At 37.0% G+C, this 25,094-nt stretch overlaps 3 protein-coding genes across 3 annotated transcripts in view; 1 reads left to right on the top strand and 2 right to left on the bottom strand.

Annotated features, from left to right (window-relative positions):
- The window catches only part of si:dkey-225n22.4 (collagen alpha-1(XXI) chain), a 73,911-nt gene extending 63,374 nt beyond the window's left edge, over positions 1 to 10,537 (bottom strand). The window contains exon 1 of the mRNA XM_057323084.1: positions 10,459 to 10,537. The gene's annotated coding sequence lies outside the window, so the exon portion shown is untranslated. The remainder of the gene's footprint in view (positions 1 to 10,458) is intronic.
- vopp1b (VOPP1 WW domain binding protein b) overlaps positions 1 to 25,094 on the top strand; it is a 36,712-nt gene that overhangs the window by 7,911 nt on the left and 3,707 nt on the right. Inside the window, exons 2-4 of the mRNA XM_057323083.1 lie at positions 3,149 to 3,207; positions 19,263 to 19,340; positions 22,182 to 22,315. Of these exons, the coding sequence (XP_057179066.1) occupies positions 3,149 to 3,207; positions 19,263 to 19,340; positions 22,182 to 22,315 (271 nt within the window). The remainder of the gene's footprint in view (positions 1 to 3,148; positions 3,208 to 19,262; positions 19,341 to 22,181; positions 22,316 to 25,094) is intronic.
- The window catches only part of lancl2 (LanC lantibiotic synthetase component C-like 2 (bacterial)), a 49,653-nt gene continuing 33,012 nt past the window's right edge, over positions 8,454 to 25,094 (bottom strand). Inside the window, exons 10-11 of the mRNA XM_057323080.1 lie at positions 12,353 to 12,407; positions 8,454 to 10,586 (exon numbers count right to left, since the gene is read on the bottom strand). Of these exons, the coding sequence (XP_057179063.1) occupies positions 12,373 to 12,407 (35 nt within the window). The 3' untranslated portion in view covers positions 8,454 to 10,586; positions 12,353 to 12,372. The remainder of the gene's footprint in view (positions 10,587 to 12,352; positions 12,408 to 25,094) is intronic.

Raw genomic sequence — 25,094 nt, 5'->3', positions numbered from 1 at the left:
CTGCTACTCCACAAATGAGTTCCCCACAGCAACAGCAGGTATCCTGAACTTTGCTGGTGTATCGCTTTCGCCTTCATTACAATGCCGCAACAACAACAAAAAACTTGCTCAAATAAGTGCATGCTATTTAGTTGAAAGTGTAGAAAATTGTAATTGTAAATCATTTAACTCTTTTTTGAACCCACGTAGGGCAGGAGACCGTAAGATTGCTGTGTTGGCTGTAAAAATCCCAAGGTATCAACTAGCATCCGTCATGCAAATACAGAATGTTAGACATGTAGGCAGCGTGGTTTGGTTGTCTAATACATATTCATAACTGTTCTGAATTGCTTGGCAAAAATTCGGAAAGATCAGGAATATAAACAGTCTGTAAACTTTGACTTTCCTCTCACTTAAAGTATTAGTCATTTATATGACTAATGCTTAAAGGTGCTGTGTGTAATATTTTGGAAAATCTATTGACAGAAATGCAATATAATATGCATAACTATGTCTTCGGAGCTGTATAAAGACCTCACATAATGAAGCGTTGTGTTTTTATTATCTTAGAATGAGCTATTTCTATACACTGCGGGTCCCCTTACATGGAATGTTTCTACAGTAGCCCTGCTCAACAGAGCACGTTTCTCAAATATGTTATCTCCTTCGGGAAAGGAGAGAAAACGTGACAACATCTTAGTCCGGTGAGAGCCGCCTTAGTGCTTTGAAAGGATGGGGTGGAGTGAGCCATTGGTTGCAACTCGCAACCTCACCACTAGATGCCGCTAAAACTTCACATTGCTCCTTTACAGCAGGAGTCTGTATCGTTTGTCTCTCTATCGCCATCTCTGTTTGAATCATAAAATTGCAGGTTACTTTACATATCTTGTGCACTTAAAAAAATTCTACTTTAAAACTGTAGTTCAAAAGCTGCCATAAATTTTAGTTAAATCAAATTAACTTTACGAGACTTTTCTAATTTAAGACTCTGAATTAGAAAAGGACTTAAAAATGTTGTTGTATTTCTCATTACGTATAAAATGAAGTTATACGAAATATAACTAGATATTTTAAGACTGTTTATTATAATTCAAGTTTAAATGACTTTTAAAGCCAGTTTGATTGAATTAAAAAAATTAAAGGGATAGTTCACCCAAAAATGAAAGTTCTGTCATCATTTACTCTATCCCTTTAAGGCAGCTTTTCAACTAAAGTTTAGAATTTTTTTACAGTGTGGGTCTTCAATATATTTATAATCAGATATTTCAGAATACTTGGACTACAAGTTGTTTAGACCACTTTTATGGTCAACCCCTATCGGTGGTCATGATATTGTGTAAAAATGTACCTTCAGTGTTCTACAATACACAAGGTTTGGAATGACATGAGGTACATAATACCATTATTTATTTATTTTTGCTGAATTGTTCTTTAAATGCAAACTTTGCTAACACCAAACACCTCATTTGGCCTTTTCGCTATTTGTGTACATTTCTTACCTTATGATTCACAATTCAAGCTCTTTCTAGAAAGTTCCATCATTCTGTCCTTCACCATTTCCCTTTATTCTGCTGTCATCCCCTGACTGGGTGTTGGAAAAACATCCAGCAGCTTCACCCTGGCAGACACATGCCTTTTTAATGGTCTTACTGGAGTCAGAAGGCATTCCTCAGTGTAATGAAGAAGGCCCTTTGTCAGCTGTTTAATGGCAGGCGTTTGACAGCAACTGAGGGACGTAGGCTGAGGTGTATTGATTATCGAACTGAAAGCTCGGCCTGCACTCTGTCATAAGGGATGAATGAGCAGCAGTGTAATCTAGAAGATCTAGAAGAAATGTTCACCCCCTGGAAACAGAGGCAGGGAGATTGCCGTTTAATCTAATTTATCATCCTGTTAGATGGAGAAAACTATCTACAGACCTAAGGTTTCAGTGAGTTCTGCCAAACAAAGCACAGGCGAAACGCTGACAGCATGTGTTGGTAACAACCGGCTCGACAGAGGGATTTCACCACACGGCTTTGTGTTAATATGATACAATAAAAATGTTGAACAATGCCATCAGGTTTACCTTCTCCAATGTATTTGTGTTTCCATCTCATCACATAATTAGTTCTTGTTACCTAGTATAAAAACTGATTTTTAGAAGACAATGTGTCACACACGAATCTCGTGATATCCTTGTCTCTTTTTTTCAGTGTGTTTAGTTTTGTTTTATCATCTGCAAAGTAAAACGGTTAAGGTCTCAACCAACCAGATGTAGAACATTCATGTCTGTAATGCAAATGTTGATGGATGAGTTGCATGTCAGAGTTTAATACTTTGGGTTGGTGGTTTGTGCAACTAACAACAGTACTGTATGAGTGATGCTTAACCTGTTCAACTTACATTCAAATGATGTCTTTCAAGCAGATTTCATCATCCCGGGTTGTGGCTCTGCAGCTTGGGCTCATCTGCTGTGCAGGGGCCTTTTGCTATTTCTTACTTTCCCTGTTTTTTTTTTTTTGTCCTTTGCCCTTCTTCACGTTCACCAAAACATGAGAATCCAGCTTTCTGTTGGAGGTCATTATTTCTGTGGATAAGACACGAGCCTCAACATGACCTCGGCAAACTTTAAGTCTTTTATCTGGAGCTTGTTTTGTTCATCTTGTTTAAGTTTTTCTGCCCTGGGAGATAATTCCTCTCGGATCAATGAGTCCCAAAAGCCTGAAGAAGTTCTGTTAGTTGAAACCTCAAATAGCTTGACCTCACAGACAGTACTGTAGGTGTACACCAAATTTAGTGTGTTCACCTTGTGCTTTTGTTTCTTTCATATCTGGTCATTTCTTTGTTTTGTTTGATATGAATAATTTCAACGGTAACAACATAAACAAATGTCAGTGGCCCAAACGTATAGCTTTGCGGTAGACCTCCGCAAAGAATCAATTACTGTTGAGTAGTATTAATTGAATTGAATACCATTGATATATTATAAAATATCAATAATATCATAGTTATATTATAACAAAACACAGACCGAAAGTTAACTTCGGGCCAGGCCCGTGCATCCAATGAAACCGTCTATATGAATTACGATGCAACAGAAGTTATGAAAACTCATAAATAAATTGTTCATTGTACATGTTTAATACATTTTAACTCATCTTGAATTGTATGCTTTCTTTTTTTGCAGTGCATAGAAGCAAAGAAGTATTGCTGGTATTTCGAAGGAGGATATCCGATCTATTTCATGTAAGTGCATTAACCTTCTTATTTGCAAACCGTCTCACGTTAATTCATCATCTCAAGACAGTGATTTTGTTTACCACCTTTGCTATTTCATTACCTCTAACATTCAGTCAAGCATGTCTGCGCCCACCATTACCTTGCATTAACTTCACTGATCTCATTATGTGCTGTGTAGTGTGCCTTCATGACTGGCCTCATTGGCTTGACCCAAGAAAATCTGATTTTGCCTTCAAGTAAAGGCTGCCATCTATCAAGCTTTATTCATTAACACCGTGCTTGCTTGTACAAGGGAATATAACACCTATGTAATGAGATAACACCAGTCCAGGGTTCCCCTAGCCACAGGAGGCAGAACAAGAAGAAGTTCAGATATGATATTTTTAGCTTACAGTAGGTAAGATCTGCTTTGATGGTATATTGTACTGTCATATAATCTAATAGAACAAATAGAAAATAAAAGTCTATTAAAGAGATACTTGCACTGTGACTGTTTTGACTGTCAACATTCAACATTTTCAAATCTTCACCCAACTGGAACTGGAAAACAGTTCTGACACACGCTCTGTCAGAGATATAGGATTGGCCGGAGATGTGTTCAGTGAAACAAAGCTTTCAGGCGAATAAGCCCATCAGTAACAGTTAGGTGGCTTTCGCACTTGAAGTTCAGTTCGGAACGGGGCACTGTTCGCATGAAAAGTCACTACGAACACGAGACTACCTGAAGGAGTATGAATATGAAAGCAACACGGACCCGGGGACGACTTGTTCAGGAAGTAAAGTGACCTGCACATGCGTTATAGCCGATTACGATGTATTTACTTTAAAGGGGTCATATGGCGCGAATACGTGTTTTTCTGTGTCTTTGGTGTGTTATAAGTTGTCCATGCATGTATTAGACACGTAAAATTGCAAAAATTTAATTGTCGGAACAAAAGACACATTCTATCTAAAAGCGAAAGCTCACTCAGACCTGCCTGAAACGCCTCGTGTAACCACACCCCCACAAATCTACGTCAGTTCGTGGTATGATTTGACTAAGACCGCCCAAATGTATACTCAAGTAAGGTGGGTGTACCTGTCGGTACAACTGCTTTGGAACCTGATGTTCAAATATGGTAAGAGGCGTTACATTTCCATCAAACGATTTTAGTATTTGACCAATCACTACGCACTGGTTAACTGGCCAATCATAGCACCCATCGCTTTTCAGAGCGATGAGCTTCGTAAAAAATCTGCGCGTTTCAGAGAGGCGGAACACAGGAAAGAGGAGATACAAACATGCACGGTATGTGGAAAATGCAGCGTTTTTGAACCTTAAATCGTGTATACACATTGCATTACATCTAAAACAAACGATAATAATCGTTTAAACCGTGTCATATGACCCCTTTAATAAAACACATATATATAAGAAAACATATTTATGAAACGCGCTCTGTAGAGCAGTTTGTCCGTTTAGGGCTACTGTAGAATTAACATGGTGAATTCCATGCAAGCAACCTCTGAAGACATAGTTATGTATATTATATAGCACTTCTGTCAATAGATCCTCTTTAATCTCACGCGTTGCATCTTTAAGGTGCTTGTTTATCCTTGTTGACCTCTCTTTTGGGCTCTTAAACCTTTGACATGATGAAGACAAAATTATAATTGTGTTCTCTCTAAGAGCATTGGCCTTTAATAAAAAGCAATCCACTGAGAGCCTGTAAGGAGGCCTTCAATTATAATTCTGCTTGTTTCTCTGTTCGTAACAAACGAAAGGATTTGTGCCAAACTGAACATCCCATTGCCTTGCTTTTATCTCTGAATGAGTCCTCATGTTATACGTGCGCTTGTATTCATTTGGGGGAACTGATTGCATGGCAATGCATCGTGGTCCAAAGATAATGTAGGAGTTGGACGCAGTGGAAATCTGGGGAAGGCCAATGGAATACTCGCACTGTCTCCATGTGAAAAGGCACACTCATCACGCAAACCTAAGCCAAGACTGACAGAAAGATATTCCGCCTGAATTTTTATGGTTCTATACTGGAAGCCCTTTTTTTGTTGAATGATTGGCGGTTGCTGTCGGTGAATAAGGAGTCAAAACTTTTGGTTGTTAAAATTTGACCCAAGCAAACTGTCTGGGGATGTTTGTCTTCATGATAGCTTTGACCTTTCTGTTTCTGCACTGCTGGAGAATTTAGCTCGGGTTGGGAATGTTGTGTTCGCTATTGTGACCGAACTGTACATTTTGTGTTAACATCTTAACATTACAGTACAGTAGTCTAATAAAATAACCCTATTCATTAAAAGGTCTCTGTAACGTATCTGAGCAGAAAAAATGGTCTGAAGATATTGGGATTAACTGGGCTCTATTGTGCCCTGAAAGAATTCGATTTAGGTCTTGAATCCATTTCAAAGCAATTTGAAGACAAACGTCTTGCTCAAAGCAATGAAAATCTACCTAGATCAGATAATTACATTAAATCTGTGTGGAAATACAATCAGATGAGAACTTCATATGACTTTCATCAACCAATCTGTATTTCATCTTTTTTATATCTACTGTACAGTAAATACAAACATTGGTTTCTGTTTGCTCTTATTTGGTTCGTAGTGTTAAGGATCTTACAGAATGTATTAACATAAGGCCACATTTATATACATATACGATCATGAAAAATACAAATGATATTTTAAACAACATTTATTGACATGATTGGGTGAATACAAAGGCTGATAGAGATTGATAAAAGGAATGTTACCTATTTAGAATATATAGTAATTTGTCTATCTAGATTCTGTGCTTATGGAAGTGTTAATAAGGAAATTAAATTCAATGTTATAAAAAACTCTTGATACAATGTTGTCTGGACAGTGGAGAACTCATTGCCATAGAAACAGTCAACGGTGAGTTTCACAATGTACTAACACCGTGTCTACACTGGACACGACCAGGCGCGACTACTGACAAAAACTGTATATGCCAATACAATAAACTCTTTTATGACTATCTACAGTCTTCACTACACAATAACAGACAACAGTAGTGTTCAATGAAGTTTTCTATATGTCTTCGTGTGTGCATATATACTGTATATATATTCAAGGCAGTTTAGGCATATCGCAATGTTTTATTTACACCTTTCTTTCTTTAAAGTCCCCATGAACCGGAAGTTGCGATCGTTTTTACTTCCGTATTTTGACGCATTTTCGAGTGAAGTGAAATTTCTAATGAGGGAAAAATAGTGGGCGTGGCTTTTGTCTTTCTCTGCGATTTGATTGGATGTATAAAAACAGCCTTTGCATTTTGAAATTGCAGTAGACTGACAGTTGAAGGGGAGGAGTTAACGGATGCTCCGCCCAAGCCGTCTAACATACGTCATTTAAGATGGATAGTCATTACAGGAAGGAAGTGCATTTTCAGATTTTAACTGAAGATTATGAGGGCACACGAATTTTAAAAAGAAAATGACCCACATTGATAAACTATTTACAATAAACGCTGCAATATTTCATGAAAAAATAGGCATTGTAATTTTTAATTTCACTGAATATAACACTTAGATTAGGGGCTGAGAAAGCCTTATCAGATCTGGTCTTGGACAGCTGAAGCCGTGCTGCGCACCCGAGCATAAATCACTGCCACACAGTGTCATAAATGCCTGTATTTAAATAGGATACTGTCATGTGGCCGTGGTAGTGAGATATGAGGGATTACTGACTCCGCTCCAGACTCCCAACCTTGACGTTTGAGTCGCAGCGCTATTTTGTGGCTTTATTTATCATCCAGTCAAGGGCGTCCGGGACTTGGCGCATAACTTTTTTATTTACTTGAATGAAATAGCAAGCACAAAAGAATCTGAATCACTTACAACAGGGCGGGCATGGGTGAAATTGCATAAGAGAAAATTGACCTCAACCTAAGATATTTGTGCATATTACAGTTTTAGCTTAAAAACACCTGCTTACATGCTTATTGAAAAAATGTCAGAAAATGAAAAAAGACAGAAAAGGTGTTGAGTCCTATCATAAGCCACAAATACAGAAGATATTTCATCTCATTTATTTGAATAGAAACATCTTTGTTCATGTGTTTTGTATTTTGTGCAGTCTTCGCTTATCTCTTTGGCATAGCTGTTGTGCGGACTATTGCATTATTAAATGCATGGGGCTTACATGGCGCGTCACATTTTAAATATAGATCATAACTTTGCTTTGAATGCCTTTAGATATTGATATGGCCTTCCTCTATATTTTATGAAAGCTTTAAAAGGTTTGACCACAGCCTTGCGATTTTCAATGGACAAAAATTCATACATGGAAGAGATGTTTCATACCTAAAATGAGAAAAAAATCTTCATTCTGATGGCAATGAGAATCCAAACAGGCTCTGCTGATAAAAAAGACATTTTAGTTTGACACTTTATGGCAGGCAGAGCACTCTCTTCACTTCAGTGGACACATCGACCTTTGTCATCTCTTAACTTTGAGGCAGGAGGGTCGTCCTTGGAGCCAAGCTTAGCTCCTCTTCTGTATCAGTTATTTGAAGCTGAACAAAAGGAAATGAAGCCCACTTCACTTCACTTTCGGTTCATTGACCCTCCACGCTTTGAATGGGATTCTATGAGACAAATGCTCAAGTTCATTCGTGAAGTTAATTCCTGTTGGATGTTTCCCTCATTCTCACTTGACTCTAAAAATTGTCGTAGCTGTTAAACTGAGGTTGTTTCATACTTTGCTCTGTTCTCCAGTAATGTATGTTCTGCCGAGTTCAGTCTAATTTTGTAGAGCTCTTATCAAAACAGGGGAAACTCGTGTTCACTTGATGTTTCGAGGATGTGGATCATTAAGCTTTGGCAGGCGCTTATAAAGGAGAAGTATTGGATATTCATTGCTATCATGCACAGCTTTCATGAGTGGTACTCTTTCTTTATTTTCTGAGGGCGAATAAACGATGACCGATTTTTTATTTTCGGGTGAACTAAACCAAGCAACTTTATTGGCAATTAACTTGTTTTTATAAATAATTATTTATATCTGACACATTTTTATGATTGTGTATATAAAGCACTACATAAAGGATTCACATTAAAGGGATAGTTCACATAAAAATAACAAACGGTCATTATTCATTTAACCTCATGTTGTTTCGTAACTGCATATGACTCTTTGTGTGGAACACAAAAGAAGATATTTTGAGAGATGTCTCTGTGGTTTAGCGTCCATACAATGGAAGTCAATGGGGGCCAATGCTGTTTGGTTACCAATGTTCTTCCAAATATCTTATTCTCTGTTCGGCAGAAGAAAGAAGGCCATACGGGTGTGGAATGACATGAGGGTGAGGAAATGATGACAGAATTTTCATTTTTGGGTGAACAATCACTATTTATTTTGTTTTTACTATAGGGATGAAAATGGAAATATTGACATTTGTACATTTAGTCATTTAGTAGACACTTTTATCCAATGAGGAACAATGGAAGCAATCACGACAGCAAAAGAACAATACCTACAAGTGCATCACAACTGAGCATAATTTGCTAAAACGCAGTATACTGAGCAAGTATTTAGGATAGAACAGAAAGGAAGTGCTAGTGTTATAGTGTCAGATGTTGATGAAAGAGGCGAGTCGTCACGAAAGAGGTGAATGTAAATATGTTTGTCCAGTGAAAACCAAAAGCTCTTCCCATCCACCATAGGGTTAAGACATTCAGTTGGTCAATAAACATACAATTAACCTTGTTGGGTCCCATAACAAGAACAGCCTGTACCAGCAGATTGTTTCCTGAGGACATTCAGATCCTTTGGCGTAAATGGGTTACAGCTATAGGCTTTCTGTGGGTCAGTTGGGATGCTGAGGTGTGGGTGCAGAAGACAAATGCATAGGATGATCATTGAATTATCAGTGCACTTACACTAAGATTTAACTGCATGAAGGATTGCCTGTTGAAAAGACCAGCCTAATTTTTTTTTTTTACTGTTAAATGACAAATGCTTTTAGTATAGTGTAGTGTGTACCTAACACCTAACACTGGGCATAGTGTATCATAATTCAGGCCTTTTTAGGGCATCGTCAGTGATGCATTACTCACTGAACAAAGGCTTGCTGTAAATATTAAAAACTCAATGTGAACTGTCATGCTCTTTAAATGAAAGGGCAGCGAGTACGTTTTAAAGTGCTGTGGTAATTATGAGCCTCAATTAGAGATGTTCTATCGAAAGGTCATGATCAATGGCTTATTGTCCACTTCAGCATCCACGGATGCACTTTTTACCCAGCATGTCATATTAAGTTTGTCATCTTGCAATTTCAAATAAAAGTTAAAAATGTACTTATTCAAATTGAGCTTTTAAAATGGTGTCAAAACACATTACACAAACAATAGGCAACTTGGAAGTAAATTGAGAGTGAACTGTTTTGTTTCTACATTAGTATTGTAACAAACCTCTTGAGAGGATGCGCTTTAAAGAGAATACATTTGTGGAGGACAAAAGAATATCACGTTTATTGACACTTTAATCTGGATAATTAGAAAACTGTTATTTAAATAGATACAGTATATACATCAAGTTCAACAACCAACAGCTTTGCATGACTTCAACGGACGAATTGGGACTAAAGATATGATTCACAACACTACACTAGGAGTCTAGAGCACACAAAATTCATGATACAATTTGCATTTCCCAATGCTCAGCACATACGGAGTATGATTGTCATAACCATTGCGTATAAACGTTAAAAATCACACAACCACTCATACATGCACTCATACACACAACGAATAAAACTAAACACTTCCCCGTTTTTCTCCAAGAAACAAGACCCCACCCCGGGGTCTAGCAGAATACACGGCCAAGACGGCTTTACATCCACAGGGGAAGTTAACGCTTCTCAGTCTTCACGAGGAATCAGCAAATAACTGGTATGCAAGATTAATGTCCACAAAAGAGCACAAAACTCGTAGCAGCGTTCAGTCACAGTCCGGGTAAATCCATAGATGTTAAAATGAACTTGCTCTGCGCATCATAACGTATCTATGGGTCCATAAGCGTCTGAGCTGTATTTGTGGTGTCCAAGAGCCTGGTAAGCTCGCACTCACACGAACAAGTGGCCAGCGCTCCTAACATCCCCCCATTATCTGTTTAAACCCAAACAAGCCCCTTCATTGCCGGACAGACCCTATTGGCCTCGAGCAACACACAGCGTCCCCACTGAGATCTTTCCCTGAGCGCACGCGGCCATTGACATCCATCCCAGGGCCTTACCTCTCGCATCAGGTCTCTTATATGTCCTCTCCCTCATGTGAAATCAATCTCCCTCCTTTGATCCGCAGGACGAGACGCGCCGACAGACAGGCTCATGGGGGCTGGACGAAAGCCAACAAACACACCCCCTTGCACAAAACAAGTCCACAAAGTTCATTACAGTATGATGGACAGAGTGGGGATGTCACAATATATCGGTATTGATAACAAAAACCACGGTGTTGTGATAATACTACACATATGATTAAATTCTAAAGAGCTATTTAAAATGTTGTCATAAGAGCCTATGGCTTCATACTCCCTTTACGCTTCACATTCACATTTCGATTTAATCATTCCAAAAAGGAGAAAAAAAATTATAAAAAAAATTAAAGATTAATTTTACTGAGAGCATTTTTATTTAATAAGGAGGGAAAAACATCTCATCCTGCATTGTTTGTGTTATAGACATAAAAACATCTCAAACTGTGTGGTTTGTTGAGGAGAGGTGTGCAACTACTTTTCTTTATTTTTTGGAGATTTTTGCCTAAACCATCCAAACTATAAACAAACTAATACACAGAAGATGTTAGCAACCGCAGTAATAGCAAAACTCTAGCAATCACCCTACAACGCCACTTTTTATCAATTGCTAGCAACTCCCTATACACTGTACAAATGATTTGTTGTTACCCATCTGCCTTAAACATTTTAGTTGATTCAACTACTAATAATATTTGATTCAACTCAACTAATTTTTTTACGTTGAACTAACGCAAAATTTTAAGGCACCACTGCGTCCTGCAAGCACTATTACAGTTTTCTTCAAATCTAGTTTAACCACCGTTATTTCCATTTCAGAGTTTTTGCACGTGACATGTTAATATTGCTGTCAGTGCATGAGACGTGATGCTCATAGGAGGCCGTATCAAAGACTGACGTTGAAATTGGAGTTCATTGTGCTTCATGTCTCAATGATTCATTTTGTTTGGCTCAGTTAAAGGATGGAGACGGATTCAATGCAGCAGCAGAACAGTCGATGCTGTTGGCAGAGGGTACGCAGCGGACTGTGAGATTAACTGCAACGGCTTCCACCAACACTGTGAACACATGAGCACAGACTCTAGCTGTGTCAGACAGATGGTAGTGCTCCTGTTACAATAGTAAGAAACTATTGGAATGTGATTTTCACATACTGAGAGTTTCAATTCAGATGCAGAGACGTTTTTGTTGGTTATAGATTTAAGGACCCCCAAGGTAAAAAGTCACTTTTGGTTGTGATCTCTGATGAAATAGTTAAGAGGTTATGAAATGCTATAATGATTCAAAATGTATTTAATGTGTTGAAATATTACTACCATTATGTGGATCTTGTGAATGTGTGAGTCTAGGAGTTGGATCAGCGGGGTTATTCTTCTGCAGGTTTGCCCCCGCAGAATTTCACGGCACTGACATCTTGACACTTGCTCCAAGTCTGGACATCCCCCTCAGATATGAGAAATCTCAGAGGAAATTCGCCCGCGCCCTGCTGTTAAAATCACCTAGTGTCAAAAATACTTGTACTTAAGCTAAGCTGAAACCAAAAGAACCTCTTCTGAACCTCATCAATATGTTTCAAAACAAAACATTTACCCACTTTAGAAGGATAATTGATATATTGTACCATTTAAAACTGTGGGAAAAGATTAGATTAATGCTGAGATTTGTATAATAATTATGTGAGTGCAACCAATTCCATTCCATTAGAAGCTGAGAGAAGTCACTGGTTTTTAGGACATCATTTATAATAAACGAATATGTTATGCCTTTACTTGGTTCTTTTTTTTCATTTATTCATCACACTCAGCTTGCATGGTAGAAATTCGTGCACAGTACATTTCATTACACAATCAATTATAAAATAAAATATCCTTACCTGAGATCATTTATGAACAGTCATTTTTGATATTTTAAAGTCCAGTGTGTAGGATCTATTGACAGAAATGCAATATATATAACTATGTCTTCAGAGGTGTATAAAGACCTTACATACAGTAATGAAGCGTTGTGTTTTTATTATCTTAGAATGAGCTATTTATCTTATGTTATCTTTTTTATCTCAGTCCTGTGTCAGCCTCCGTAGTGCTTCAAAAGGGAGTGGGCCATTGGTTGGTAGCATCCGCTAGATGCTGCTAAATTTCATTGGAAAATTTTAGGTTGTAATGAAATGAAATGACATACATTTTCATGTAGACTAAAATGTCAAAATTTTGATGTCGCACACTTGTCTCACAAGTTTTGAAAGCAGGGTGTTTATATGCATGTTTGATGGTTTGCAGGCTTGAAGCCTTGGCAGTATTTCAATTACATCCTCACACCAATTTTAGCATGTCTTCTGGCAAGTACAATTTGAGGTGCAGAATTCAGACAGTTAAATGAGTATTGGCCCATCTACATGCTCTTATTCAGCTTAATTCTGCTCGAGTGGACTCTATATAAGTTATATTTTATCTGGTTTAAGTTCTTCTGGACTCAATCAGCAACCTGTCTGTCCATTTCACTTGAGAGAGGTGACCAGCCCGAGCACAGCAAGCTTTGGATCCTGAACGGGTTCCTTTTAATATCAAAACGTGAGCTCTGATAGTATCTGCAGACTTTTTGGTTTTCTGCACCGATTTGAGTTGGATTGAAAACTAAACTGGAACTATGGTAAAACATGGTAAACGTTACTATAGTCTTTTTGATTTTTAATAGCTACAATTTTCAATAAATGAGCATGGAAAGGTTAAGAATGTGTAGGACTTTGAAGAGTATCCCAGCAAACAATTTTTTGGGAACCAAAAAATAACGTTCTAAGAACGTTCTTTTCAGGTTTTAATTTTTGCAACCAGAAAATAACGTTCCCAGAACGTTGCAGGCTGTTTTTTTTTAAATAACCAGAAAATAACGTTCCCCTGTGGTTATTTTTTTGTTAATGTATTGTAACCAGAAAATAACCAGAAAGTAACGTTCCCTGAAGGTTATTTATTGGTCATTTTTTGCAACTAGAAAATAACATTCCCTGATGATTATTTTTTTGTTATTTTTTTAATGGTCAAAACTGCTAAACGTCAGTGACGTGCAATACAGAAATTAAGATCACATTAACACAATTAAATTAATAAATGTGCCCCTTAATGGCTGAAAATAATAAACAAGTTAAGCTAAATGAAAATACAATCATAAATCCATGTGAATTTCTTTAGTGCGGTTGTCTGTTATGTATGTGTGTGCGCTTTGCCGCATACTCCCGTCATTTAAAAATTAACGGTCATTTTGTTTTACCTCACTCACTAACACATTAATTTAGCGGTTTATTTATTTTTTATTTAAAAACGTACATATTTGAGAGTAAACTTATATTTTCGTGATTTTCGATTGATTTGACACATCTAAATCAACAGACCATGATGTTAGGACTGAAACTCACGGCTTTTGGTTGTTATATCTAAAAACGGAGCCGCAATACTTCTGTGGTGACAAGGATATTGTTAGCCTGAAGATAATTAAATGTTTGTTCTTGCATCAATAAATATCTGCTTTAAATCCTGTATATTGTGTTGAAGTCATTGGTTATTTTATTTCAATATCCATAATGTTTGATGCTGAGGTAAACACAGTGTGGTTTTATTAGAAATGGTGTACTGTGCTGTTTAAATCGAAAATTAGGCTACTTCAGTAATGAAAAAGTAATTATTAGGCTAGAAGAATCTAATGCATTGATTTCATCCTCCATATTGTGTGGGATGATGTATTTTACGTATTTAAATTAGATTAGATAAGCGATGGATAAAAACACAGCTTGGACGTACTCATTACTGACGTATAGTGAGGCCAAACAGACCCTTACGTTCTGGGAACGTTCCCCTAACGTTAGTTTTTGGTTCCCAGAACGTTATGGGAACCAGAACTAACGTTCTATTTCCGTAAAGAAAACTTTCCTGGAGAACCAAAAACGAACCTTAGAAAATAACGTTCTGGAAACAAAAAACTAACGGTAGGGGAACATTCTGGGAACCAAAAAATGTTAGCTGGGATTGCATCCTCAGACTCCTTGTGGGCCTGAATTTGAATTAGTTATGAATAAAGCACATGCTTATGAAATGCTATTGCACACCATTTGAGGTGAATAATGTAACTGGCTGTAATTTTTATGTTATGAATAAGGAAGATTAAGTTAAAAGATGAAGGCTTAACAAGGACGCTAGGTTATGTTTTGTATACGGGCCGCTGATTTTTGTGTTTATAGAGTTTTGTATTCATGTCCCTGTTGAAAAAAAACTGCATATGCTGGTTTGGTAGGTTTTGAAGCATAGTAGCTGGTTTATGCTGGTTTAAGATGGTTATGGGCTGGTTTAGAACCAGCCTAAACTATCATGGTTCTGTCACATCTTGTCTTGCCTTTCTTGACTTAGTGGCAGAATCATGACAGAACCTCTTGTTTTGTGTGGAGAGAAACATATTATTGTCGGCCATGACATAATGTGCGTTCTCTCTGGTCTCGTCTTTGGCCCCGCCCCTCTCGTTTCCTAGATTAACTTCCCGCCTGTGTTTCATTACCCACACCTGCCCATTGTTATCTCTCTTAGTTACCCATTAAAATGCCCTCCTGTCTATTGTCCTGTGCTCATTTGTACTACATTGTCCGCACTACGTTGTCCGCACTACGTTGTTCGTCGTGATTCTACCTTGTTTTCCGTAAGTCATGTCCGTGTATTACCCAATCGTGGGTGTTTTGTTTTGTCCCCCTTAAATAAAGTCTTGTCTTTCATACCACCGCTGCCCTGCACTTGGGTTTTCGTGCTCGCTGTCACACCTCGGTCATGACAGCCTCCCTGACATAAACAAGCTCAGGACCATTTTAAACCAGCACATGACAAGCTAAGGACCAGCACATGACCAGCTTAAAACAGCACATGACCAGCTTAAAACAGCACAAACCAGTTACCATGCTTCAAAACCTACCTAACCAGCATATGCTGGTTTTTTCAACACGGTTGTCATTTTCATTTATACATAGTTGTCCTGTTTTGGATTGTGTTTCTGTAACTGTATAGCGATGCTGTTTGCTTCTCGATTGAAATAATCCTTTACAGCACCCTCTGGTCCCCTCATAGATGCTCCATTTAGTATGCATCAAAGTAATTCGAACGGAGCTCATTTATTCCCTCCGACTGCTTCAAAATATGGCACAACTTGAGGAAAAGGTGCTTTCAAAATGGTTTAGTAGAGAAAAGGCTTGTCATTCATATCTATGTGAAGCTATCAGAATAAGGTCTCCGCAAAAGAGAGAGCTTTCTCGCGTTTCAAGGGCTGAATGGCTGTCTGCTTTCCAGAAACTTAAATTTGTTGGGTGTTCAGCCGTTTGATGTTCTGTTTTCCACAGAGCTTTTATGTGTCTCTTTGATTACGGAGTTAAAGTCATTAGCAAGCTGCTGTTGAGGTAAAGCTCTCTGACAAAACGGCCTTTGATTCAGTCTCCTGTCATTTTGTCATTCTGAAGTGCTCACTCGGGAGGGGAATGACTTCAACCGCTAATCCCCGTTTTATCCTTCAGGATGCTCTCTATTCGCCTGTCACAAGACGGAATACTCTATAAAGAAGCGTTCATTAAATATGAAATCAGCAGGCTTCTGAGGCTGCGGAGGCAACAGATGAGCTTTTTGTCTTTCGCTATGGGGGTTTGGAGTGCTGGAAATGTATTCCCTGTTTAGGCAAAAGGTGCCAGTCATACCTTTAGAAAAGACGGCAATATACTCCCAGAAGACAACTGCTGCATCCCAATTCACCTACCTATACTATGCCCTTAAAGTATTTACTGTTCTTGTTGTGGAAAATTATATACATTTTAGCACTTGGCAAAACTGTATTCACGCTCTGGTACATACTAACGCGAAACGGGAGTGACAGTTGTTGCCTAGACGACACTGTGATCCTTAACTTTAACAAACATCAAAATACAGCTCTTCCTTGCATTTAAGTATTTATTCGTTTATTATTTTGTATGTGGTTTTTACTGTATGCTTACATTTATTAATTTAGTGAAGCATATTTTATTTAATTGTATTAATTCAGTGGAGCGTCACTAAACTCTGCCCTCTCATGGTAAGTTGTGGGTAATATCAGCCCTTCAAAGGGATCCTTCACCAAAAATGAAAATTCTGTCATCATTTACTCACCTTCGAGTTGTTCCAAATCTGTATAAATTTCTTTGTTCTGATGAACATATGAGAATGCTCATTACCAGACAGATCTTTCTCCCCATTGACTCCCATAGTAGGAAACATTACCTTATCTTTTTTTTTTGTTCTGTTGAACACAAAAGACATTTTAAAGAATGTAGGACAGCAAACAGTTCCGGGGCACTTTTGACTACTATTGTATTTTTTCCTACTAAGATAGTCAATGGGGGGCAAAATTTGTCTGGTTATTAGAATTCGTATATGTCCATCAGAACAAAGACATTTTTACAGATTTGGAACAACTCGAAGATGAGTAAATGATGACAGAATTTTCATTTTTGGGTGAAGGATCCCTTTAAGTGTCCATGGACACAGTAGACCATCCGGGTACTTTGAGAATACTCATTTCAACATACTAAGATTTGGAACATACTAATTATATTTTCGAATACTATTTTGGACGGATAGTATGCAAATTGGGATGCAAGCACGCCTTATACTCAAAAGGCTTCAGACAGAACAAAGGACAGGCTGTACAAAACACCAGATTCATTCATTAACTTCAGTTACTACATCAACATTGACAAACTAGATAGTAAAGTTTGAGTACAAACTTTATGTTGGATTGACAAAGCCTGTCCTGAAGAGTTTGAAATAGTTTGAAAGGTTTTATTGTTAAACTTTTTCTGACATGATGGAAAAAATAATGTGACCCCAGTGTGTAAAAACTGGGCTTAGTGTGTTGTTAGCATGATTAGCATGTTTGCTAGCATGATGCTAACACGATTAAGTCGTGTGGTTTTGAGAGTCCGGTTTTTGAAAACCAGAACCCGGATCAGTTAGAAAAGATATAGCAACTCAAGTCAGACCAGACTAAAGGTTTGTGGAAAGTTTGGTGGATGTAGCTTGAAAGCTCTAGGAGGAGTAGCAGTCAGAAATTTGGGGGATCAGAAGAAGAATCGGAAAAATAATAATAATCTTAGAATAAAAAAACAGTGTGTTGGCTCTGTCAAGCCAACGTAATTACTGTATTTTCAAATCAAAATAGTTAAATAGTTTTAATTACACCCTTTACTGTATGTTGACTTCAGGTTTATCCAGTAGGACACCGTATATGATGAGGGCATAAAAATGTAGTAGGCCTACACACCCATACTCCAGATATTGTAGAGTACATTAACCGTTGATAAACAAAGGACCGATTCTTGAATATTTAACTTGACTATAAAAACTATAAACCCTGTTTGTAACTTTGACCTCATGGCCACTACCTGACTGCATTTAGCAGTTTCAGACCAATGGCTAGGTCATCTTTCTGACAGTGTACCTGACAGGGTTTAGGAACTTGGACTTCAAGGGTGACATCTCAGCCACCCTTGAATCCCAAATGGTTTGTGCAAGTCAGTTAGCAGTAATACCCGCAGCTCTAGTCCCTCTGAGTAAGACTGCCAACTTTAAAACGAAAAATGAACATATGAGTTATTATGGGTTAAATCAAAACAAACCAACTGCAGTTTAATTGATATTAATTGGAATGCACAATAAAAAGAGCATGATTTTTTGAAAAAAAATAAAACAACCAAACAACACTGGCCCCCATTGACTTCCAATTTTGATGGTGCACTTCTGTACAAAGTGAATAATAAATAAGAATGTAATGTTAACGACCACACCTGAACATACACAATATAACAGCAATTGACCAGTGAACAACTACTGTCAAGATATACACTCTAAAAAAATATGGGTTATTTCAACCCATCGTTGCGTCAAAAATGGACCGTTGGGTTATAAATTAACATATGCTGGGTAGTTTTAACCCATTGTTGGGTCAAACATAAAAAATCGTTGGGTTAATTTAACGCAATTGTTAGGTTTGTCCATTTTTGGACCAATGATGGGTTGAAATAGTAAATAATAATACATTTTTAGAGTGTATACACTAGTGTTTGGTGTTGCCCGAGGGCCAATAGTCTTCACTAGGTAAATATCCATGAGGTCGGCACTGTTGTCCTGGAAACTGAAAATTGGATGGCTTTTCCTTTAATGACATGAAAACATTGTGTCCCTTTTACTCAGTCAGTGACACAGCATGCAACTTAATTCATTTTCAAGACCTCAAACGCTTAGTCCATCATCCCTATTCTTTCTACAAGATGTACAAGTGTTGGGTTTGTTACTTGTCCCGATCAGATGCACAAGACAATCTGTGGATGGCGTACTTGAAAAAAATACTGAATAATTAATGCTTTTATTTCTCAGTTTCCTTAAACAACGCAATATCTGCATGTGATGGCAAGACAACTGTATAAAGACTCCAACATCATTGGAAAGAGAATCTTTCAGCTAACGATTATTAGGTTCATTTCAAAAACTTTTCAGATTCATTTTCCTTTCATGTTCCCTCACATAATGAAGTAGCATATATAGTGTATCCTCATTTCAATGGATGTAATTCTATTCACATTGCCCGCTGCCTCATTTATCATTGTTCATTTTTTCTGTATGCAAAATCACATCATCTCTTACTGAAGGTCTATTGCACACTTTGTTCAAATTGGAAACAAACTGATATCATCTTAGTTTTATCATTTTGACTTCTCATTTATTTCTTTTTCTCCACAGATGTCGCTCGTATGAGGACTGCTGTGGGACACGCTGCTGTGTTCGAGCTCTTTCCATCCAGAGGCTCTGGTATTTCTGGTAAGAACTGCATCTTCTCATTTCCTTCCTACTTCCTTTATTTTTGAACACACTAGTTGGTTATTCCCAGGAATGAGTGGCATGAAACTGTATTATTTGGTTTGAAAGGGTTTCTGCTACTACCATCAAAACACATGTTACCAACATTTTTCAAAATATGTTTTTTTGTGTTCTGTGGAAGAAAGAAAGTCATACAGGTTTGAAATGACAAGCGGGTGAGTAAATGATGACAGAAGTTTTCTTTTTGGTTGAACTATCACTTTATAGTAGGCTTATCAGGGCTGAAACTGCAACAAACCAAATAATTTTAGTCAATACTTTGTGCGAGGAAGTTCATTAAAATACTCCAGAGATGGTATATCTGCTTGTCTGTTTGTGTGTGTACCTTAAATAGGCTATAATATCTTCTTATGTATAATATAAGAATCAAGTAAAAGGAAAATGTCGTGGAATAACAGGGTTGAACAGAAAGAGCAAGAACAACAAATTCTGCTCAGAAACATTGTAAAATGTCTAAGACAAAAACTATATATAAAGTATTTTTATAAAGGCATTTATTACAATTCAAATGATTCACTACATTCAATTATGTCCTTTTTAACTCCGTAAAGTTACAGTAAAGGCTTTTTTAACTTCTGAGTCGGACCTACGCCGTAGCCTCTACACCGTAGGCCACGTGCCGGTTTTCGTTTATACTTGTATAACGTTGTCCGCGTCGACAGGCAATTGCCACTAGGCTATCCACAGGCGTGTTGCTTGTGTAACCAGTGTTGGGTAAGTTACTCTGAAAAAGTAATTAATTACTAGTTACTAATTACATATTCAATAGTGTAATTAGATTACTGTACAAATTACTCTCTCCAAAAAGTATTTAGTTACTGATTACTAATTACTTTCTATATCCTATATCAACCTTGATTAGTTAAGTGATTCAAGGATTGGCATGAAAGGGCTCTTATAATTCATTCAAATAAATAATATTAAACTACATAAAGTACTCTTATTAACTGACCAAAGTATTACAAATGTGAGAATTATACATTAAAGCACAGATTTTAAAGTTAGACTTTGAATTTTGATGTCAATTCCACTATTGCACACACATATATTACACAGAGTATTTAGTTTAATTACATCAGAAGTAACTGTCATTAAATTACAGAAAAATAAGAGTAATCCCTTACTTTACTTTTTCAAGGGAAAAGTAATTAAATTACAGTAACTAATTACTTAGTAACTAGTTACACCCAACACTGTGTGTAACCAAGACAAGAGCTGGAGAAGAACGGTTCGTTGTGTACGCTGCATGTCTGAGAAGTGTTTAGCAGTGATAGCGGCAAGTAAACAGTCACTTTTGCAGCTTGAGTTGTTAAATACAGAAAAACACGTAATTTATTTAGACAATTCATTCGGAAATGCGTATGAGTACGCCCAACGCTATCACAGAGTTTTTTGACCTGAAGGGAGGGGGTTCAAGCAGACCAATCACACGCATTGACACGCTGTTACATCACTGGAGAGATGCGTGTCAGGCTACGGCGTAGGGTACGCATCTTTGCGTAGGCTACGCCGTACCTACCGTATACACAACGCATGACTATAAACTGCAAGTTTATAGTCTTGAGGACACGGTTAACACCATTTCCTGAGAATGCCCCGGGTTTGCTTTAAACAACAGCTCACTGATCTGCCTAAATACTGTATTAACCCAGAAGTCTTTCTTTTTTCAGGTCAGTGGGCCATCAACCGTGTGTGCAAACATCGGCTTAGTTAATTTTCCTCCATCAGTCACACCTGTGATGTATTTCATCACCCTCATGTTCTGTTTGGGGTCTGAGAGAGCCCCATGTTACTTCACCATGATATTTCATTACACTGTAAAAAAAATATTCTGTGTCGTAGTAAATTTCATGAAATGAATTGAGTAAACTTTACTTAATACAATTGTGTTCTTGTTTTTTAACCAAAATTTAAGTTAAAATGATTGAAAAAATCTCGGAATTCTAAATGCACGAATTATTGAGTGAATTCAACTTAATTTTATCATGTTCAACCCACTTAAACTTGTATAAAGGATATTTACTTAATTATTTTGTGGTGGGGCTGCATTAATTAATTAATTTCACTTACTGAGCAATGAATTTAGAGATCCCAGCATGCTTTGCTGGGACAGCATTAGGAGAGTCATTTTTGTGAAAAAAGTGCTTTTTATGTGCTTTACAATAAAATAAAAGACTTGCTCGTATTTATTGTTCAGTTGTCTTCAAGATTTAGAAGAGATTCTGTTTGTATTTTTGAGTTTCGTGGTTACCATCGTTCAGAAGAGCGGTGCTTGTGCTTAGGTGATGTGTTTTTATTTTTTCACTCAGTGAACAGTGCTAATGCCAGTACTGAGACAACTCTTAGCTTACTTGTACATCATATATGTTGTAAACAACAATAATAAATGTTAAACTGAAGTTAAAAAAGATCAAGAAATTAACTCCAATGCTCAAATTAGTATTCCTTAAGTTTATCATGTGACATGTGCTTAAATATTTTTTTATTCACTGAATATTGCATTCAAAATTAACTTAAGTACTTAAAAAAATTATGGTAACAATATTACACAAAATATTTTAAAGTAAATATCCGTGTCATTTATTTACAGTGTACAATCTCCTAATGTGGTGATTATAAACAAAACTTTAATTTCATTCACCAAACATCCTCACCAGTTGTATTTATAGCAATAGCAATGCTCGAGTACGATCCTGAATTTACTTTCATGGGGATTTCTTGGTTCGTAATTGTAAAAATTGGAGAACATTGCCTCAATCAGATTTTCGCTCATTCCTATAGGTTGTTACTGATGATGGGCGTGCTCTTCTGCTGCGGTGCGGGGTTTTTCATTCGTAGAAGAATGTATCCATCTCCGCTCAGTGAGGACCCCACATTTAACGTGTCTTTCACCAGACATCCTGTTAGCACGCCAGGTGAGTATTTTTCTTGCCATTTAATTCACACATGGGTCATTACGTCCTCTTGAATGCATGAAACTAAATGCTTTAGTCAATGGGAGTTTTGTAAAGTTTTATCTGAACAATGTGAAGTGTTTAGATAAACACAGCAACTACAGTTTGTAACTACAAGACCTTAACACCTTTTCCTTCCACAAAAGATGCCAATCACTTTTAATGAACTTGACAAGGTTGAAATACACTTGCTGAACCTTTCTCACTGTTGAGGTCCAGGTGGTTATTATTAGTCTGCTCTTGCTAGGAGCCGGGGTTGGCACCTCAACACAGACTTGATTTATTTCCCCATTTCTGTGTGCCAAACCAGCAGAACATTGCAAATGAGCCATTCTTGTGTGTGAACAGATACGTTGCCAACATATGGCCAACAACATCCGTCTGTTCCAAAGAGAGTGAAGTAAACAATATTTCTGGTCAACGAGTTTTGTAAATTGGTGCAGCATTGCTAGCTGCTAGCTAGTTTTTATGAGTTGAGTGAGCTGCTTCAACTGGTAAAAGAAAGATATACAGTAATTCTTCCGTTTGAAAGCATATTACTACTTTTTTGAGACTGTGGGAAGAGTGAAAATTCCAGAATATTCTGTTTAACAGAATTGTTAAAACAATAAAAGTGCAGTCAGATTAGTATTAAAATGAATACATGCACACATTTAAGAAAATTCACAGAACGAGTGAATTTGTTTCACCTGTTTCTACTCTCGTGTGTCACTCTTAAATGAACCTTTATACTGAAATATAATCCTTTAGTTTGCCCTAAAAACAGTAAAAGCCCTCAACGGAGAAGCAAATCATTGCTGTGTAATTGACCTTATAGTTTCGAGAGCCTCAAGAAAAAAACGCATCACTTTTCAATGACTATTTAAACTTTCTATCTGTACTGAGGGAAAATACGTCATTATATCTGCAAGTGGGAAATTTAATCAAAAAGTTGAATAAGATGGAAATTCCTTGTGTTTGTTTGTAAAGAAGTTTTGTTGAGGATAAATGAACATGAAAAAGGCTAATCTTTCTCATTATTTTAACGTGCATAGTTAAAATGAAAAGCAAAATAAATGATGCTCCATTTTAGGAAAACAAAGCCAAAGTCAGAGAGAGGCTGGCGAAATTGCTTCTGTCTAGCTGAATTATTAGTTGCAAATGTTATATGACAGGTCACTTTAAAATACAAATAATACACATCATAACTACACAGAACACAAAGATGAATTAAACTCCTTAACTTCTGTAAGCATATTGGTTATAATAATATCTGGTTAAGCACAGAATAGAAATCACATAATGCTCCCTCCTCTGTGACACCCTGTAGATATTGGGGTTGTCACGGTACCATAAACATATCTTACAATACTATTAGGGATGCACCGATATGTACATTTTGGCTGATAACCAATAATTATTTACCACTGGATGCCGATAATCGATATATTGGCCGATATACAGTATCTAAATATTAATATTACATCTTCTGAGACTGAAACAAAAGGCAAAAAGTGGACAGATGCTTTTATTTGGAAATATTCACTGCAGAAAACAAGGTAACTAGTAGTTCTTTTTTCCTAGAAAATCATGTACCAAGCCTACTTTACACTAATTAAAGATTCTGGTATGTTTATTTAATAAACAAATTATATATGTTCTTCCAGAGCAACCCAGTGAAAATGTTTTTAATAGCCACATGTCTAACATGTGTCAAGACAGAAAGCATTCAGACAGCCGGCTTTAAAAAAAATGCTTTTCCTATAATTTACACATTCATAAATATCTACATACTGTACCTACATTAAAGAGGCATTTTGCTTATAAGTAAGTGAATGATCATGACAGAACGACAGTATTGTACTGGGTTTTAACTGTGAGTTGTGCAGTTGAAGTGGTTTAACCAGAGAAAATGATTCATAATTTATCGGCCTAAATTTTATTATCGGCCGATACCGATAACACTCAAAATGACCATTTATCGGCCGATACCGATATGGACGATAACTTATCGTGCATCCCTAGATACCATACCTTATGAAATATCACGATACCAAGTAGTATTGCGATGCTGTGTCATGTTCATGATTAAAATCTACAAAACAGACCAAAATTCCTTAATACACCGATATAAATGAAACATGTTGTATTTAGTGAACTGTATTATACTGCACACTACAATATTTGTAGTATTAACTGTAGTAATTGGATAAGTTTTAGCAAATACTGTAGTATACTTTAATATTTGCTGTGGTAAGATTTAAAAACACTAGTGTCTAGTAATTTTAGCAACGTTTACTGTAACTAGTAACTAAGACATTTTTTTAACATTGGAACTAATTCAATCAATGTGCGACAAATTGCATTTATAGCATGCTTCTAAAGGAAAATGTTAATCTCACTTTAAATGTGACTGAAACGGCCAGTAAATGGGGGCAATTTTTTGTGTCAGTGAATCGTTCAAAAAGTGTCTTGATGAATGACTCACTGAATCATTATCTCATCCGAGTTGTTCAAAACATGGATTCATTTAGGAGATAAACACCGCAAAAAGACAGATGAAAGTGTTCAAATGAATGTTAATGTGTATACGAAACATTAGTTACGGCACTACGATACTACCGTTTCAAAAACAGAGCGGCATCGCGGGAATTTTGAAGCTTTAGCATCGCGATGCTACCGTAGCACCGCTACACCGTGCAACCCTAGTAGATATTGCTTCAATTCTATCTAGGGTTCTAGGGTGAACTATCCCTTTAAC

The sequence above is a fragment of the Triplophysa rosa genome, linkage group LG23 (genome assembly GCF_024868665.1).
Source record: "Triplophysa rosa linkage group LG23, Trosa_1v2, whole genome shotgun sequence".
Lineage (NCBI taxonomy): Eukaryota > Metazoa > Chordata > Actinopteri > Cypriniformes > Nemacheilidae > Triplophysa > Triplophysa rosa.
This window is presented reverse-complemented; position numbering and strand designations above follow the sequence as displayed.